Source organism: Camelus dromedarius, chromosome 3, assembly GCF_036321535.1.
Source record: "Camelus dromedarius isolate mCamDro1 chromosome 3, mCamDro1.pat, whole genome shotgun sequence".
In the NCBI taxonomy this organism is placed as follows: domain Eukaryota; kingdom Metazoa; phylum Chordata; class Mammalia; order Artiodactyla; family Camelidae; genus Camelus; species Camelus dromedarius.
Genome location: NC_087438.1, coordinates 93838119 through 93857886, shown reverse-complemented (window position 1 = coordinate 93857886; position 19768 = coordinate 93838119). Strand labels below are relative to the sequence as shown.

Here is a 19768-nt window from a genome sequence, read left to right as displayed (position 1 = left end):
GAGTGTCAGTCCTAGGCCCTAGATAGACAGACCCCCAGCTGTGCTAGGGGCAACCTCTTCAGCAGAACAGGCTGACACACCCTAACTGATCAAATAGGTCCAAACCAGCCCCTTCCTGGAGAAGCATGGATGCTGAGTGCAGAGCCAGGGCCAACACACTGTCGTCAGGATACAGGCCCAAGGGCAGGCTTGAGTCACCTCTGAGGTTTGTTCTGAAACCTGTGAGTCAAGTGAAGGCTGGTCACCCCCGGACTTCTCGGGAGGAGCAGCACTTCCAGGGCTGCCTGAACAATAATGAGACCGCTCCCATCAAGAGAAGCAGGAGACTCTTAGTTTTGGGGGAAAGCAGTGAGTAGCCAGGACCACCAAAGATTTGGAGACTCCTGGGCATGTAGTTCAAACCCTATAGTATGGGATAGAGGAAAAGACCAGATGGCCTCTGGAGTCAGACGCATCTTTGAAAGCTCAGCTCTGGCATCTGACTACTGAGTGACCATGTGCCTCAACTTCTTCATCTGTAAAATGGAGCTAATACCTTTCCTACCATTGTTTTAAGATTAAATGAGGTAATTAGAGATTATCATACTAAGTGAAGTAAGCCAGAAAAAGACAAATACCATATGCTATCACTTACATGTAGAATCTTAAAAAATGACATGAATGAATTTATTTGTGAAATCAAAACAGACTCACAGACGTAGAAAACAAACTTATAGTTACCAGTGGGGAAGGACGTAGGAAGAGATAAACTGGGAGCTTGAGATTTATAGATACTAATTACTATATATAAAACAGATAAACAACAAGTTTCTCCTGTATAGAACAGGGAACTATATTCAATATCTTATACTAACCTATAATGAAAAACAATATGAAAACAAATATATGTACATACATGTATGACTGAAACATTATGCTGTACACCAGAAATTGACACATTGTAAACTGACTATACTTCGATTAAAAATTTTTAATTTAATTTTTAAAAAAAGATTAAATGAGATATTATAGGTAAAAATCAATCTGCTACAAGGAGGATGCAATCGCTGGGTGAGAGTGGTGGCATTATTACATCATCGGGGCTGCTGAGCAGATCAGCCCTATGCCCTGCACTCCCAGAACACGGCATCCCCGGTTACTCACCCTCATGCCGCGGCTGTAGGTGATAATCTTAAGAATGCGCAGGGACTGAATGCCTTGAGCAATGTTTATGTAGGGGTAGTATATGCCCATGATCTTGGGGATAATGTGGGGGATGAAGACAATGAAGAAAATGACCACGTCCAGCAGGTTGTAGCCATCCTCCCAGAAGCCGATGGGGTCTGCGTAGAGCTTGATGATGAACTCGGAGATATATATCGCCAGAAAGAAGAACTCTGAGGCCTGTGGGGTGGCAAAGTTTGGAGAGTCAGACCAAGCTGCCTATCTTCTCCCTGCCTGGGTCCCCCAGTCAGGTATGTGTGTGTACCCCTAAGTCACCCACATAAGACAGAAACCAAGCAGAGTCCATGGACACAGACTGTGTCTGATTCCCTTCTACGTCTTCCCTACCCTGTGGCCCTAACACTAGGGTTTGAACCAGGGCGCTTGGGAACCACTGACAGACAGGATGACTACCTACGCATCTCAGGCAACCTGCATATGTTTCCCAAGAGAAGACCCCAAGAATCTAATATCCAGACTTTGGGGAATATACTTGAACTACTGAGATATCCACTTTACATACATCCACTTGTCTTTCTCTTTCTGGGTTACATCACTTAGTATGATAATCTCTAATTATCTCATTTAATCTTAAAACAATGGTGATGTGAACTGATTTACATTTTTAAGAGATCTTGGTGGAAAAGAGACTATGGGGGAGCTGGCAGGAATAGCATCTGGGAGGCAGGTTAGGGAGGAGGCCATAGATGGTAGAAGAATGATTTCTAGCAGTCATCCGTACAAGAGATGAGGCTGGAGTGCAATGGATCGGGTGAGAGTGCAGAGAGGAAAAGAAGAGGACAGATTCTGGATGGGCTGTGTAGGCAGCAATGAGAGGACTTGCTGATGGACTCGGGGACACACAGCAAAGAGAGAAGGCAAGGAAGACTCTGGTGTTTCAGACAGAGCAATTGGGTAAACGTGGATGCTTTTAAGTGAGATGAGTTTGGGGTGGGTTGAAGTGGGGCTAGAGAGAGTTTCTGCAGGGAAATAAAAATGCTTTTGAGATATACCACCTTTTAAATATACGTCAGATGCTGTCACTGGAAATTGTAGCTCCAGCCACAACTATCCATTTGGATAGCATGAGGGTAGTGTTACTTGTCCTATATACTTGTATTTGAGATCTCCACATGGCAACCATTTACATATACTTTTATGTTTGTTAACTACAATGTAACATTAAGATACACAAAAAGGTATAAAGAATAATATAATGAACAACCCTACACTACCACCCAGCTTAGGAAATAAAATGTTACTATTCTAGGCAGTGCCTCTCATTGATCAAATCCCCTTCCCTTCCCACAAAAATAATCCTGTTGTAAATCTGGAGCATGTCTTGCTCATGTATTTTATACTTTTACCACATACGTATCCCTAAAAGTACATTGTTTTGCATTTTTTATACACTACATAAATTGCACATATAATAAAGTATTCTTCAGGCAATTTTTTTCATTTAAAATTGTAAGATTCATCCATGTTGATATATGTAAACCTAGTTGAGTGTTTCACCACTTTTTTGCAATTCTGTTTGTGAAAATACTATAATTTATTTATCCAGTTACCTGCTGAGTGATAGAGTGATATCTAGCATGTTTATAATCTTCTTTTTTTTCTTTTCTTTTTTTTATAAAGGGCAGCTCTTTGGAAAGGGACAGATGCATCTTGGGTGGAGTTGGGCCTTTAGGTCCACATGGGTACATGTACATGTGAAGCCCCTAATGTTACAGAGCAGAGCCAGACATGCAGAGACTTCCACTGGTACTCTTATGACAGACTCCACAAGGTTAGACCCAAATATTGCCTTATTTTTTTATATGCCTGGCATAGTGTTGGTAGGTGACTCTTCAACTAATCTTAGAGATTCTTAAGGGCAAGAGCTTTAGCTTTTTTTTTTTTTTAACATTTTTATATTGAGTTATAGTGATTTTAAAATGTTGTGTCAAATTCCAGTTTAGAGCACAATTTTTCAGTTATACATGAGCATACATATATTCATTGTCACATTTTTTCTCGCTGTGAGCTACCACAAGATCTTGTATATAATTCCGTGTGCTCTACAGTATAATCTTGTTTATCTATTCTACATTTTGAAATCCCAGTCTGTCCCTTCCCAGCCCCCGCCTCCTTGGCAACCACAAGTTTGTATTCTATGTCTGTGAGTCTGTTTCTGTTTTGTATTTATGTTCCTTTTTTTTTTTTTCAATTCCACATATGAGAGATCTCATATGGTATTTTTCTTTCTCTTTCTGGCTTACTTAGAATGACATTCTCCAGGAACATTGTGTTGCTGCAAATGGCATTATGTTGTCGGTTTTTATGGCTGAATAGTATTCCATTGTATAAATATACCACTTCTTCTTTATCCAGTCATCTGTTGATGGACGTTTAGGCTGCTTCCATGTCTTGGCTATTGTAAATAGTGCTGCTATGAACATTGGGGTGCAGGTGTCATTTTGAAGTAGGGTTCCTTCTGGATATATGCCCAGGAGCGGGATTCCTGGGTCATATGGTAAGTCTGTTCCTAGTCTTTTGAGGAATCTCCATACTGTTTTCCACAGTGGCTGCACCAAACTGCATTCCCACCAGCAGTGTAGGAGGGTTCCCTTTTCTCCACAGCCTCTGCAGCATTTGTCATTTGTGGATTTTTGAATGACGGCCATTCTGACTGGTGTGAGGTGATACCTCATTGTAGTTTTGATTTGCATTTCTCTGATAATTAGTGATACTGAGCATTTTTTCATGTGCCTATTGATCATTTGTATTTCTTCCTTGGAGAATTGCTTGTTTAGGTCTTCTGCCCATTTCTGGATTGGGTTGTTTTGTTTTTTTCTTATTAAGTTGTATGAGCTGCTTATATATTCTGGAGATCAAGCCTTTGTCGGTTTCATTTGCCAAAATTTTCTTCCATTCCGTAGGTTGTCGTTTTGTTTTATTTATGGTTTCCTTTGCTGTGCAGAAGCTTGTAAATTTAATTAGGTCCCATTTGTTTATTCTTGCTTTTATTTCTATTGCTTGGGAGAGTATTTTTGAGATGTATGTCAGATAATGTTTTGCCTATATTTTCTTCTAGGAGGTTTATTGTATCTTGTCTTATGTTTAAGTCTTTGATCCATTTTGGGTTTATTTTTGTGTATGGTGTAAGGGAGTGTTCTAGGTTCATTGATTTACATGCTGCTGTCCAGTTTTCCCAACACCATTTGCTGAAGAGACTGTTTTTATTCCATTGTATATTGTTGCCTCCTTTGTCAAAGATCAGTTGACCAAAAGTTTGTGAGTTCATTTCTGAGCTCTCTATTCTGTTCCATTGGTCCATATGTCTGTTTTTGTACCAATAGCATGCTGTCTTGATTACTGTAGCTCTGTAGTATTGTCTGAAGTCTGGGAGAGTTATTCCTCCAGCCTCTTTTTCTTCAGTAATGCTTTGGCAATTCTAGGTCTTTTGTGGTTCCATATAAATTTTACTACGATTGTTCTAGTTCTGTGAAATATGTCCTGGGTAATTTGATAGGGATTGCATTAAATCTGTAGATTGCCTTGGGCAGTGTGACCATTTTAACAATATTGATTCTTCCAATCCAGGAGCATAGGATATCTTTCCATTTTTTAAGTCTTCTTTTATTTCTTCAATCAATGTTTTATAATTTTCCGTGTATAACTCTTTTACCTCCTTGGTTAGATTTATTCTTAGGTATTTGATTACTTTGGGTGCTATTGTAAAGGGGATTGTTTCTTTACTTTCTTTTTCTGTTGAGTCATCGTTAGTGTAAAGAAATGCAACTGATTTTTGAATGTTAATCTTGTAACCTGCTACCTTGCTGAATTCTTTAATTAGTTCTAGTAGTTTTTGTGTGGACCTTTTAGGGTTTTCTATATATAGTATCATGTCATCTGCATATAGTGACACTTTTACCTCTTCTTTTCCAATTTGGATCCTTTTTATTTCTCTCTCTTGTCTGATTGCTGTGGCTAGGACTTCCAAGACTATGCTGAATAGCAGTGGTGATAGTGGGCAGCCTTGTCTTGTCGCAGATTTTAGTGGGAAGCTTTTGAGTTTTTCACCGTTGAGTACTATGCTGGCTGTAGGCTTGTCATATATAGCTTTTATTATGTTGAGATATGTTCCCTCTATACCCACTTTGGTGAGAGTTTTTATCATAAATGGGTGCTGAATTTTATCAAAAGCTTTTCTGTATCTATTGAGATGATCATGTGGTTTTTGTCCTTTCTCTTGTTGATGTGATGTATTACATTGATTGATTAGCGTATGTTGAACCATCCTTGTGTCCCTGGGATGAACCCCACTTGATCATGATGTATAATCTTTTTTATGTGCTGTTGGATTCTATTTGCTAGTATTTTGGTAAGGATTTTTGCATTATGTCCATCAGTGATATTGGTCTGTAATTCTCTTTTTTGGTGGTGTCTTTGCCTGGTTTTGGTTTCAGGGTGATGGTGGCTTCATAGAATGAGTTTGGGAGTATTCCCTCTTTTTCAGTCTTCTGGAAGAGTTTGAGAAGGACTGGTAGGAGTTCTTCTTTGTATGTTTGGTAGAATTCCCCGGTGAAGCCGTCCAGTCCTGGACTTCTATTCATAGGGAGGTTTTTGTTATTGCTATTTCGATTTCATTTTTAGTGATCGGTTTGTTCAAGTGGTCAGTTTCTTCTTGATTCAGCCTTGGTGGACTGTATGTTTCCAGAAACTTGTCCATCTCCTCTAGGTTAGCCATTTTGGTTCCATATAGTTTTTCATTATATTCTCATATGATATTCTGTATTTCTATGTTATTTGTTGTAATTTCTCCATTTTCCTTTCTTATTTTGCTTATTTGTGCTCTTTTTTCTTCTTTGTGAGTTTAGCCAGAAGTTTGTCGATTTTATTTACTCTTTCGAAAAACCAGCTTTTGGTTTGATTGATTTTTTCTTTTTTTTTCAATCTCTATTTTATTTATTTCTTCCCTGATCTTTATTATTTCCTTCCTTCTGCTGACTTTTGGGTGTTTTTGCTCTTCTTTTTCTAATTCTTTTAGCTGGTGGATTTTATTGTTTATTTGAGATTGTTCTTCCTTTTTGAAGAAGGCCTGTATCACTATAAACTTCCCTCTTAGCACTGCCTTTGCTGTGTCCCATAAATTGTGTGGTTGTATTTTTATTTTCATTTGTCTCAAGGTATTTTTTCATTTCAACTTTGATTTCGTCATTGACCCACTGGTTTTTTTTTTTTTTTTAATAGTATGCTGTTTAATCTCCATGCTTTCCTTTTTTTTAATCCTTTGTTTCTCTGTAGTTGATTTCTAGTTTCACGGCATTGTGGTCAGTAAAGATGCTTGAGATAATTTCTATCTTCTTAAAATTGTTGAGGCTTCTTTTGTGCCCAAGTACATGATCAATCCTACAAAATGTTCCATGTGACCTTGAAAAGAATGTATATCCTATTTTTGGGGGGTGTAATGCTCTGAAAATATCCACCAAATCTAATTTTTCTATTGTATCATTTAGTTTCTCTGTTGCCTTATTTATTTTCTGTCTGGAAGATCTGTTTAGTGATGTTAATGCGGTGTTAAAATCTCTGACAATGATTGTATTCCCGTTTGTAATTTTCTACTACTGCTATGAAACTATAACACTATAGTTATAGTGCTATAACACTATGAAAGTACAAAAAGTTTGAGCCAGACTGCAGGGCCATTTAAAAGGCAAATTTGAGTCTTCTTCCCAGATTAGGAGAAAGACGGTGAGTGTGCAGTGTCCTCGAACCTGTTAGCCAGTGACAAGACCCTCCATGCCCCCTAAGGATTGCAGCCAACACCACAGGGGATCCTGACTGCTTTTCAGGTCCCCAGCTGCTGGGCCACCTGCACCAACATTTCAAGCACCCAAAAGGGAATTCTCCCATTTGCTAAGACTATATTGTGCCTGGTTATTTCAATCTGCCTGGTCATCAGGATACTCCTTCCTGTCAGTAACTGAGATGGTCTTTGCCACTATCTTCTTTATCATCTACGTGTGTTACCTGCACACCAACACACAGATTATCAACTGGCCTTGGAGTGATCTCTTCCAAACCCTCACAGCGGCCATCCTCTACCTGATCATCTCCTTGATGAGAGAGGAAACCACTCCAAAATCCTTGCAGAGGTCCTGGGCCTAATCACTGTGTGCCTCTTTGGCTATAATGGCTGCATTGCCTTTTCCATGTAGCAGCAAAGACACTGCAGCCCCACTGACCCTGCAGATGGCTGGGTGTAGTAAACTTCCTTCATTTCTCTCTGAAACCTGCAAATAACACCTCTGTGGAAATAACTCCTCCCTGCCCCTACCACACTGCCAGCCAACTCCCAAACCCACATTTTACTGTACACACGTGTACACTCTGTTCCATGCCTAGAAGCAGAATTACAGAACTGTAGAACATCAGCATCTTCAGCTTCACTGGATGTTGCCAAATTGTTTTATGAAGCTATTGTGCCAATTTACTTTGGTATATTAGTTATGTTCCTACTGGGTTTTTTTACATTCTCACAAACACTTCCTACTGTTGGACTTCTTAATTTTTGTCGGTCTGATGAATATGAAATGGTATCTTATTTTTCATTTTAATCGTTATTTTTCTAATTGTTAATGAAGTTGGGCATCTTTTTATATATTTAAAGTGTAAATTGCCTGTTTCTAATCTGTTGCCAAATTTCTGCTGGATTGTTTTGTCTTTTTCTTATTGATCTGGAAGACAGTATTTCACATACTTTGAATTCTAATCCTTTACCTGTTATATGTGTTTCAAATAGCTTCTCCTATACTGACTTATCTTTTCACCTTTTTAATGATCTTTTGATGAATAGAATTTTTAAGTTCTAATGGAATTAAATTAACCAAACTTTTTCTTCATGGCTTGTGTATTTCATATCTTATGAAAACTTTCCCTCCTGAGATCATATAAATCTTCTATATTTTCTTGTAAACATTTTAAAGTTTCACTTTTCAAGTTAGGTCTTTACTCTAGTTGTGTACACAAGAACGTAGAGGTCTAATCATGTTTTTATTCCATATGTACTGTTTATGAAGAATCTGTCCTTCCAGCACTCATCCTCAGTGCCACCTACAGGCACCAGGTTTCCGTACTAGCCGGGTCTGTTTCTGAGCGCTCTCTACTTTTCCACTGGTCTCTGTCTACCTATGCATTGTCACCCTGTCTTAATTATTAGAGCCTTATAGAATGTCTTTTTATCTGGTAAGCCAAGCCTTCTCTCCCTTTAACTTTCAAAACCACCTTAATTTTTCTTTGTCTTTCACTCCTTTATCTAAATTTTAACATCAGCTTTTGGCGACCCATAAAAAATCCTGCCAAACCCTCGTACACTGTTGGTGGGAATGTAATGTTACAGCTACTATGGAGGACAGTATGGAGGTTCCTTAAAAAACTATAAATAGAGTTACTATATGATCCAGCAATCCCACCCCTGGGCATATATCCAGAGAAAAATATAATTCAAAAAAACAACATGCACCTCAATGCTCACAGCAGCACTATTTACAATAGCCAAGACGTGGAAACAACCTAAATGTCCATCAACAGATGACTGCATAAAGAAGTTGTGGTATATATAAAAAATGGAATACTGCTCAGCCATAAAAAAAAATAAAATAAAATAATACCATTTGCAGCAACATGGATGGACCTGGAGATCGTCATTCTAAGTGAAGTAATCCACAAAGAGAAAGAAAAATGCCATATGATACCACTTAAATGTGGAATCTGAAAAAAAAGACACAAATAAACTTATTTACAAAACCAAAACACTCACAGACATAGAAAACAAACTTATGGTTATTGGGGTAAAGGGGATGGGAAGGGATAAATTGGGAGTTCAAAATTTGTACCTTTGGGGGAGTGATGGAAATGTTAGGTATCTTGACTAACATTTCATAGTTGTTTCATAGGTGTTTACATCTATCAAAATTCATCAAATTGTACACCTGAAATATGTGTAGTTTACTGTATAGACATTATATCACAATAAAGTTGTTTAAAAAAAATTTTTTAAACAAAAAAACAATTGTGATTATTATTCTTTCTCACTTACTCTCCCCCCGTTCTTTTTCCTTTTTTTGGAGTATATTAAGGCAAATCGTAGAAAATATAATTTCAGCCCAAAATACTTCAGTACAAATCCTTATTTTAAAAGCATCTCCATGATGCTGTTATAGCCGTTAATTAATTATTTAAAATAAAAAAAATCCTGCTAGACTTCTTATTGAAATTACATTGGTTCTTTTGTTGTTTTTTGCTGTTTTTTTTTAAAGAAGTACAGTCGATTACAATGTGTCAATTTCTTGTGTCCAGCACAATGTCCCAGCCATGCATGTACATACATATATTCATTTTCCTTAAAGGTTACTATAAGATATTGAATGTAGTTTCCTGTGTTATACAGCAGAAACTTTCTAAACCTATTTTTATATATAGTGGCTAACATTTGGAAATCTCAGACTCCCAAATTTATCCCTTCCCACCCCCTTTCCCCAGTAACCATAAGATTGTTTACTATGTCTGCAAGTCTGTTTCTATTTTGTAGATGAGTTGAGTTAGAGTTCCCTCCGGATATATACCCAGGAGTGGGACTCTTGGATCATATGGTAAATCTAATTTTAGTTTTTGAGGACTCTCCATAGTGTCTTCCATGATGGCTGCACCAAACTACATTCCCACCAACACTGTAGGAGGGTTCCCTTTTCTCGGCACACCCTCCAGTGTTTACCGTTCATGGACTTTTGAATTATGGCCATTCTGACTGGTGTGAGGTGATACCTCATTGTAGTTTTGATTTGCATTTCTCTGATAATTAGTGATATTGAGCATTTTTTCCTGTGCCTATTGGCCACTTGTAAGTCTTCATTGGAGAATTGCTTGTTTAGGTCCTCTGCCCATTTTTGGATTGGGTTGTTTTTTTTTGTTGTTGTTATTAAACTGTATGAGCTGTTTATATATTCTGGAAATTAAGCCTTTGTCTGTTGCATCATTTGCAAATATTTTCTCCCATTCTGTAGGTTGTCATTTTGTTTTGCTTATAGTTTCCTTGGCTGTGCAAAACCCTGTAAGTTTGCTTTTTTTTTTTTTTAATAAAAAGCTTATGTTTCTTTGGGGGAGGCAGCAATTGGGTTTATTTTTGTTTTTTTTAAATGGAGGTACTGGGAATTGAACCCAGAACCTCGTGAATGCGAAGCATGTGCTCTACCACTGAGCTACACCCACTCCCAGAATTGCATTGGTTTAATAAATTAATTGGGGGAAACTGTACCTTAAAGAACCTGAGCTTTTCTATCCATGATCGGATATATCATTCCATTTCTTTATGTCTTCTTTAATGACATTTACACATTGTTTTCTCCTTAAAGATCACACAAATCTTTTTTTAGATTTGTCTCTAAGTACTTTTTGTATTTTATTAGAAGTGCCACTTTTTTGTTGCTGACATATTAAATATATTTTAATTTATTAATCATATGTCCACCAAATTTGCTTGATTTTTATTAATTACTTGTTTACTAACTATATTAATTAGTAGTAACTTTTATTAATTATTTTTTTCAGATTCTTTTGGGATTTATATGCAGAAATCACATTCCTTGTAAATAAAATGACAGTGTTTTTAAACCTTCTAATACTTAATGCTTTTTATTTCTTTTTCTTCTGTTATACATTGGCTAAGACTCTAATACAAATCTTGTCAATAATAACAGTGAGGGTGGGGGCAGAGCCAAGATGGCAGAGTAAAGACTCACAGCTCACCCTCTCCCACAAATATACCAAGAACTGTATCTACAAACCCACTGAATCACACAGAACACCTACTGAACTCTGGCAGAGTGACTCTCATTTTGAAATACAGGAGGATTCTCACAAAATCCAATAAACAACAAGTTCATGCTGCATAGCACAGGGAACCATATTCAATATCTTGCAGTAACCTATGGTGAAGAAGAATATGAGAACGAATGTATGTATGTTCCTATGTGACTGAAGCACTGTGCTGTACACCAGAAATTGACACACTGTAAACTGACTATACTTCAATAAAAATATATTTAATGATTAATAATAATAATAATAATAATAATAATAACTAGACTACACTTCTAAAGGGAATACTGTTAAAGTTTCACTACTGTATGTGAATTCTGATACAGGTTTTTCATAAGGTATCCTTTATTGGTTAAAAAAAATTCTATTACTAGTTTGCTAAACTTTTATCATGAAAGATATTCATAAACTTTTTTTCTGTATCTCTTGAAATAATCTTATCAGGATTTTTTCTCCTTTAATATTTTAAGATGTTCAATATGTAGATTTTTCTAATACTTGCTTTCCTAGAAAAACCCAACTTGGCAATGCTAAATTATCTTTTTCATATATTTTTTTAAAAATTCAATTTCCTCATATTCTGTTTGTGATTTTTGTGTCCAAGTTCATGATTGTGTGTAATTTCCTTTTTCATACTGTCCTTGTCTAGTTTAGGCATAAAGGTTATACAGTTGTCCCTCAGTATCCCCAGGGAATTAGTTCTGGGACCCACAAAGGATACCAAAATCCAAGGATGCTCAAGTCCCTTATATAAAACAGCATAGTATTTGCATATAACCTATGCACAACCTTCTTGCAGACTTTAAATCATCTCTAGATTACTTATAGTAATCTAATACTAATATAATGTAAATGACATGTAAATAGTACAAAATACAATGTAAACCCTATGTAGACATTGCCAGGCAAGCAGCAAATTCAAATTCTGCTGTTTGAGACTTTCTGGATTTTCTTTTTCTTTAAATATTTTCAACCCCTGATTGGTTGAATTTGCAGATTTGGAACCATTGATCACAGAGGGGTCACAGTACTAGATTCACAAAGTGAACTGTCTGTGGGCAGGGCAGATATGCTCATTTATCTAATTGCTAGAAGTATTTATGTATTGGTATGATATATCTTCCATGAATTTAAAACCATCTAGTTCAGGTTAGTTTGTTTGCTTCGGGGGATGGAAAATTTTTACTACTAATTCAAAGCTTTATAGCCGTTAAAGGATATATAAGAAGACTTAAGTATTTTTCCAGGTTTTTGCTTTTTTATTGAGAGTCACTTTTGTCATTTTTTTCCTATAGAAATACCTTATTTCAGCCAAGTTTTCTAATTTATGAGCTAAAATAAAATTATTAGATTTCTGATATCTACTATTTATGAAATTTCCCATTTTAATTCCTGACATGAATCAGGGTTTCTATTTATCTTAATTATCTTATCAAGAAAGTTATTTTATAATTATTTTCTAAGATCTAATTTTTGGCTTTGTTGATCCTTTCTATTGAATCTTTGTTTTCTATTTCATTAATTTTTGCTCTTTACTATTTCTTTTTTTCTCCTTTCCTTCCTTTTTCCTTCCACTTTTCCTTCCTTTTTCCCCCTTTTTGATTTTATTCTGTTCCTCTTTTCCAACAGGTCAGCTCATTAATTTTTTAAACTGAGATATAATTCATGCACCATAAAATTCATCACTTTAAAGTGTAGAATTCAGTGGGGAGGGGGTTCATTTTGAGTATTTATTATCTTTGTTTTTTGATTGAGGTAAGATAGGCATACCATGAAACTGATCATTTTAACCATTTTTAGGTATACAATTAATTCAGCGACATTAAGTACATTCATATTATTATGTAATCATCACCATTCTCCACTTCAAGAACTATTTCACCATTCCAAACAGAAACTCTGTACCTAATCATAATTCCCATTCTTCTCTCTAGTCAGCTCTTAGTAACTCTGTTTTACTTTCTGCCTGTATGAATTTGCCTATTCTAGGTACTTCATATAAGTGCAACCACACAATATTTGCCTTTTCGTGTGTCTGGTTTATTTCACTTAGCACGATATTTTTAAGGTTCACCGACATTGTAGCATGTACCACAATTTCATTCCCTTATAGGGCTGAATAACATTCCATTTTAAGAATATACCACACCTTCTCCATCCATTCACTGGCTGATAAAGCCATGTGTTGCTTCCACCTCTGGCTACGGAGAATAATGCTGCTATGGACACTGGTGTACAAGTATCTGTTGGAGTCACTGTTTTCAGTTCTTTGGGGTACACACTTGGTATTGGAACTGCTGGATCATATAGTAATAACTATGCTTAACTTTTTGAGGAACTGCCAAACTATTTTCTATAGTGGCTGCATGATTTCATATTCCCACCAGGAACACACAAGGATTCTAATTTCTTCACATCCTCATCCACACCTGTTATTTTCCATTTTACAGGTTTAAAAAAAAAAAAAAACAACAGCTGTCCTAAGGGGTGTGAAGTTGTATCTCATTGTGGTTTTGATTTACATTTCCCATTGGAATGACTAGTGATATAGAACATCTTTTCATGTACTGTTCATTTGTATATCTGCTTTGAAGAAATGTTTATTCAATTCCTTTGCCTGTTTTTGATTTGGATTCTTTTTGTTGGTAGTGGTGGTAGTGTCATTGTTGTTGTCGTTGTTGAGTTGTGGGAGTTCTTTATATATTTTAGATATTAATCCCTTATCAGATATATGATTTGCAAATATTTTGTCTTATTCTGTGTGTTACCTTTTCACTATTGATAGTATCCTTAGATTCACAAATGTTTTTAATTGAAGTCCAACTTATCTATTTTTTCTCGTTTCCTGCACTTTTGATGTCATATCTAAGAATCAATTGCCAAATCCAAGGTCAAAAAGATATACCCACTGTGTCATCTTCTAAGAGTTTCTTCTAGCTCATATCTTGGATGTTGATTCATTTTGAGTTAATGTTTGTATATGGTGTGAGGCAGGGGTCCACCTTTACTATTTTGCATGTGGATATCAAGTTGTCCCAGCACTACTTGATGAAAAGACTATTTTTCTCCCACTGAAAGGTCTTAGAAGCCTTGTCAAAAATCAACTGACCACAGATATTTGGCTTTATTTCTAGAATCTTAATTCTATTCCATAGGTCTATGTTTGTCCTTAATGCCAGTACCACAGTTTTCATTACTTTATCTTTGTAGTAAGTTTTTTTAAACATTTTTTATTGAGTTATAGTCATTTTACAATGTGTCAAATTTCAGTGTAGAACACAATTTTTCAGTTATATATGAACATACATATATTGTCACCTTTTTTTCACTTGTAGTAAGTTTAGAAGTCAGAAAGTGCAAGTCCTCCAATTTTGTTCTTCATTTTCAACATTGTCTTGGTCATTCACATTAATATGAATTTGAAGATCTGCTCTTCAATTTCTTTTTTTTTTAAAAGGCTGTTGAAATATTGATAGGGACTGCATTGAATTTGTAGATCATTTTGGAAGATCCTCTTAACAAGCCTAAACAAGTTTTCTAACCTATGAGTATGTGATGTCTATCTATTTCAGTCTATATTTTTCTTTCAGCAACATTTTATAATTTTCAGTATATACATCTCTCATCTCCATGGCTACATTTATTCCTAGGTATTTTATTATTTTGGATGTTACTGTAAATTTTGTAAATTTCATTTTCAGATTGCTCATTGTTAGTGTATAGAAATACAATTTTTGTTGTTAATCATGTATCTTTCATCATTTAATAGTTCTAATAGTTGTGTTTGTGTATGTGTATTCTTTAGGATTATACATATATATACATGTATGTGTATATATATATATATATATGATTAAGTCATCTGCAAATAAAAATAATTTCAGTTCTACCTTTTTGATTTGGATACTTTCTAGCTCTTTTTTCTTGCCTAATTGCTCTGAGCAGAGCTTCTAGTACAATGTTGAATAATGAGGAAAGCAAGCATTTGTCTTGTTCTGATCTTAGGGGAAAGATTTTCAGTCTTTCACCACCAAGTATGACGTTAGCTGAAGATTTCTTCGTAATTATCTATCATCAAATTAAGACATCCCTTCCATTTCTAGTTTAGGTTTTTTTGTTTTTTAACCAGGAAAGGGTGTTGGATTTTGTCAAATGTTTCTTCAGCATCTACTGAGATAACCATGTCAATTGTTTCCTTCATTCTCTTGGTGTATTACATTGATTGATTTTCATATGTTGAACCACCTTGCATTCCTGGGATAAATCCCACTTGGTCATGGTGTACAGTTCTTTTAAGTGTGCTGCTGGATTCAGTTTGTTAGTATCGTGAGGATCACTGCATCTATATTCATAAGAGATGTTGGTCTGCAGTTTTCTTGTGATGTCTTTGTCTTGCTTTGGTGTCAGTGTAATGCCAGCCTCACAGAATGAATTCAGAGGTATTCCTCCTCTTTCATTTTTTGGAAGAGTTTGAGAAGGACTGATGTTCATCCTTTTTAAAATGCAAGGGTAAAATTAACTAATGAAGCCATCTGGTCCTGGGTATTTCTTTGTTGGTAGGTTTTTTATTAGCAATTCAATCTGTTTATTATAGGTCTGTTTTCAATATGTCTGTTTTCTATTTATTCTTGTGTCAGCTTGGTAGTTGGTATGTTTCTAGGAATTTGTCCATTTCTTCTAGGTTATCTAATTTGTTGGTGTACAATTGTTCATAGTATTCTCCTGTAACATTTTTTATTTCTATAAGGTCAATAGTAATGTCCCAGCTTTCATTTCTTATTAGCAATATGAGTCTTCTTTTTCTTGGTCTGTCTAGCTAAACGGCTTACCAATTTTGTTGCTCTTTTCAAAGAACTAAATTTTTATCTTATTGATTTTCCCCTATTATTTCTCCCTTCTCTATTTTGTTTCTCACTCTAATCTTTTTTATTTCCTTCCTTCTGTTAGTTTTGGGTTTAGTTTGCTCATCTATTTCCAGTTCCTTAAGATGTCAAGTTAGGTTATCAACTGAGAGCTTTCTTATTTCCTAATGCAGGCATTTACAGGTATAAATTTCCCTCTGAGCACTGCTTCTGCTGCAATTTGTAAGTTTTATTATATTGTGTTTTCATGTTCATTTGCTTCAAAGAATTTCTAATCTCCTTTGTGATTTCTTCTCTGACCTTTGGTTATTTAAGAATGTGTTGTTTAATTTCCATATATTTGAAAATTCTCCAGTTTTCCTCCTGTTACTGATGTTTAGTTTCATTCCACAGTTGTCAGTAAAGATATTTTGTATGACTTCAATTTTTTAAAATTTATTGAGAGTTCTTTTGTTGCCTGATATATTGTCTATGCTGGAGACAAATCAAAACAAACACAGTGCTTTAAGAATAAAGTCTGCTCTGCTGTTTCTGAACCCAGGGACCACAGTCCCACACTGGAAACACAGGCTGACGTCTTATTGGCCATCACCATGCTGAGAAGGAGTGTGGGCCAAAGGCGAGTAAAAATGCCACAAAGTTTTCCCACATTTTTTAAGTTGCCTCTTTCTTGATTCAGTGTTCACTCAGTTGCTGTAAACCTTTGGCTATTTTCTAGAGTTCTGACAGTTTCTGTCCCTTATTTAGGTGTTTTTGTGGACAAACAGACCCTTGGAGCTACTTACTCTGCCAATTTCACTCACATCACTCCTGTCCTTCATTTTTGGAGGACAGTTTTTTCTAGATGTAGACTTTTTTTTATTGCTAGTCTTTTTCTTTCAGCACTTTGAATATGACATCCGCCCCCTGCCTTCTGTTCACTGTGGTTTCTGATGAGAAATCAGCTTACTTTTTTTTAAATTTAATTTTTAATAGACTTTATTTATTTATTTATTTTACAGCAGTTTCAGGTTCACAGCAGAATTGAGCAGAAAATACAGAGAGTTCAGACATAGCCCTCCCCACCCACACATATATACCCCCTACCCTCAACATCCCTCATCAGTGTGGCATATTTGGTACAATCGATGAACCAACATGGACACATTATTATCAACCAAAGTCCATAGTTTACATTAGGATTCACTCTTGACATTGTACATTCTATGGATTTTGACAAATGCATAATGACATGTAGCCACCACTATAATATCATACAGAATTATTTCATTGCCGAGAAATCAGCTATTACTCTTGTTGAAGATCCTCGTATGTGATAAATCACTTCTTTACTGATGTTCTCAAACACTGCCTTTGTCTTTGTCTTTCAGCAATTCATTTATGATGTGTCTAGGTGGATCTCTGAGTTTATCCTACTAGGAGGTGATCTTGGAGATCTTGAATGTATAGATTAACGTTTTTCATCAAATTTAGGAGAGTTTTGGCCATTATTTCTTCACGTTCTTCCTAGCCTTTCTGTCCTGTCCTGTGACACCAATTACATGCATGTTTGTATGTTTGATGGTGTTCCATGGGTCTCTGCTCATTTTTATTCATTCATTTTATTTTCTGTTCCTCACAAAATTGACCTACCTTCCTGTTCTTTAATTCTTTCTTCCACTTCAAATCTGTTGCTGAATTTCTCTAGTGAACTTTTCTTTTCAATTATTGTACTTTTCAACTACAGAATTTCTATTTGGCTTTTTTTTTAACATTTTTTTCTTTATTCATATCCCCTATTTGGTGAGACACTGTTATATTTTCTTTTATATATGTTTTTATTATAGTTAATTTATAATGTGTCAATTTCTGATGTACAGCACAATGCTTCAGTCATATAAGAATATATATATATTCATTTTCATATTCTCTTTCACCATAAGTTACTACAAGATATTGAATATAGTTCCCTGTGCTATACAGTATAAACGTTTTGTTTATCTATTCTTTATATATTTGTTAGTATCTGCAAATCTCTAACTCCCAACTTATCCCTTCCCACTCCCATTCCCCCTAGTAAACCTAAGTTTGTTTTCTATGTCTGTGAGTCTGTTTCTGTTTTGTAAATAAGTTTGTCTTTTTTTTTTTTAGATTCCACATGAGTGATATCATATGGTATTCTTTCTCTTTCTGGCTTACTTCATTTAGAATGACCATCTCCAGGTTCATCCATGTTGCTGCAAATGGCATTATTTTATTATTTTTTATGGCTGAATAGTTTCTCATTGTATAAATATACCACAGCTTCTTTATCCAGTCATCTGTCGATGGACATTTCAGTTGTTTCCATGCATATTTTCTTTTAGTTCTTTAGATAAATGTTTTTCTTTAGTTCTTTGAACATATTAATAACATCTCATTGAAAGTCTTTACCTAGTAAGTCCAATAGATGGTCTTCCTTGGGGAAAGTTTCTATTGGTTGCTTTTGGGGGGGGAGGGGTAGAAAATTGGACATTTTAAGTCATATAATATTGGAAACTCTGGAATTCGGATACTTCCCTCTCCCTAGCATTGCCATTTTTTTTTCCTGAACTAATTCTGTAAAGCATGTATTCTTTGTCGGGTGTCAGACCAAAGTCTTTGCTCAGCTTAATAGCTGATGGTTTGACAGAGTATTCCTAATGCCTGGAAGCAGTAAGTCTCCCAGCCTCTGCCAAGGGGGTCTGTGTGTTGGGGCATGTATTTAATGCTCCAACAGTTTACAACTCTGCCTTAACCTTCTTTTACTGCTTGCACAGAGTCTCAAGATTAGCCAGAGGTGAGAGATCGGGACCCTTCAGGACTTTCCTGGTAACTTCACTGGGATTCCTCAAGAGTGTTACTAATTTTTCAATTTCATGGTTGGACTTTTCATACATGTTATTTTCAAAGACCTCATAGCCACCCTGTAAGGTGTGTATTAATGACATCATTTTACAAATGTTGTAGCTGAACCACATAGAGTTTAAATAACTTGCTCAAATTCTCACAGCGAGTAAGAATGTAGTCAAGTTAGGTCTTGAACACAAATCTGTGCAAGTCTGTATCCTTTCCACAGCACAGAACTTCCCAAGGCTTGCCAACCAGGATCCCTAAGGAAGGCATGTTTAGTGGCCCATATGGCCTCTGGAGGGCAATCAAAGGATTCAGATCTCTTAACTCATCTCTTCCCCTGACCCCTACCGTCCTATACATAACACGATATTCTACAGACCATGGCCAAGTTCTGCAGGATGGTGGCGTGGAAGGCACTGTCATACCAACACATTCACACAAGTTGTGCGAAGTGGACCCTGAATGTTTCAGGCACTAACTAGGGTATTCTACCACCTCCCCCACCTCTGACACCACACTATGTCAATGCGAAACCTTTTCACCACCAAAAAGGAAATTTATTATTTACCATAAATGAAGATAAAGTACATTTTAAACATGTTTATTGTACAATAAAACACATATAGAACCACCTTAATGGATTGTTCCAAGGCCAACTTCCCTGTAACTACCACCTAAGTCGAGACGTAGAACTTTACCAGTTAGCCCAGAAGCCCCTCCATGTCCCCATCCCAATCACAACTCCCCCCTTTCCCCCCAAATAACCACTATCCTGGTTTTATAGTAATCACTTCCTTGCGTTTCTCTGTAGATAGAAATCCATGTGTGCATTCCTAGAATGCTTTAGTTCTCTTATAAAAATTTTTAAAATTTGGTATGTCTTCAACTCTCCTATTCTTTTTTTTTTCTTTCCTTGTAATTTATTTGTTGAAGAACCCAGGCAGTTTGACTTGTAGAATTTTCCAGTCTGGATTTTGCTGACTGTA

General features: G+C 36.0%; 1 protein-coding gene, 1 non-coding gene and 1 pseudogene across 2 annotated transcripts in view; 1 reads left to right on the top strand and 2 right to left on the bottom strand.

Moving 5' to 3' along the window:
- Positions 1-19768, bottom strand: part of CATSPER3 (cation channel sperm associated 3) — a 37132-nt gene that overhangs the window by 7655 nt on the left and 9709 nt on the right. The window contains exon 3 of the mRNA XM_010981659.3: positions 1144-1383. Within this exon, the coding sequence (XP_010979961.1) occupies positions 1144-1383 (240 nt within the window). The remainder of the gene's footprint in view (positions 1-1143; positions 1384-19768) is intronic.
- On the top strand, positions 1951-7457 carry LOC116151457 (proteolipid protein 2-like; annotated as a pseudogene).
- Positions 10387-10461, bottom strand: TRNAA-CGC (transfer RNA alanine (anticodon CGC)). The gene has a single exon. It is a non-coding gene; the product is annotated as a tRNA-Ala (tRNA).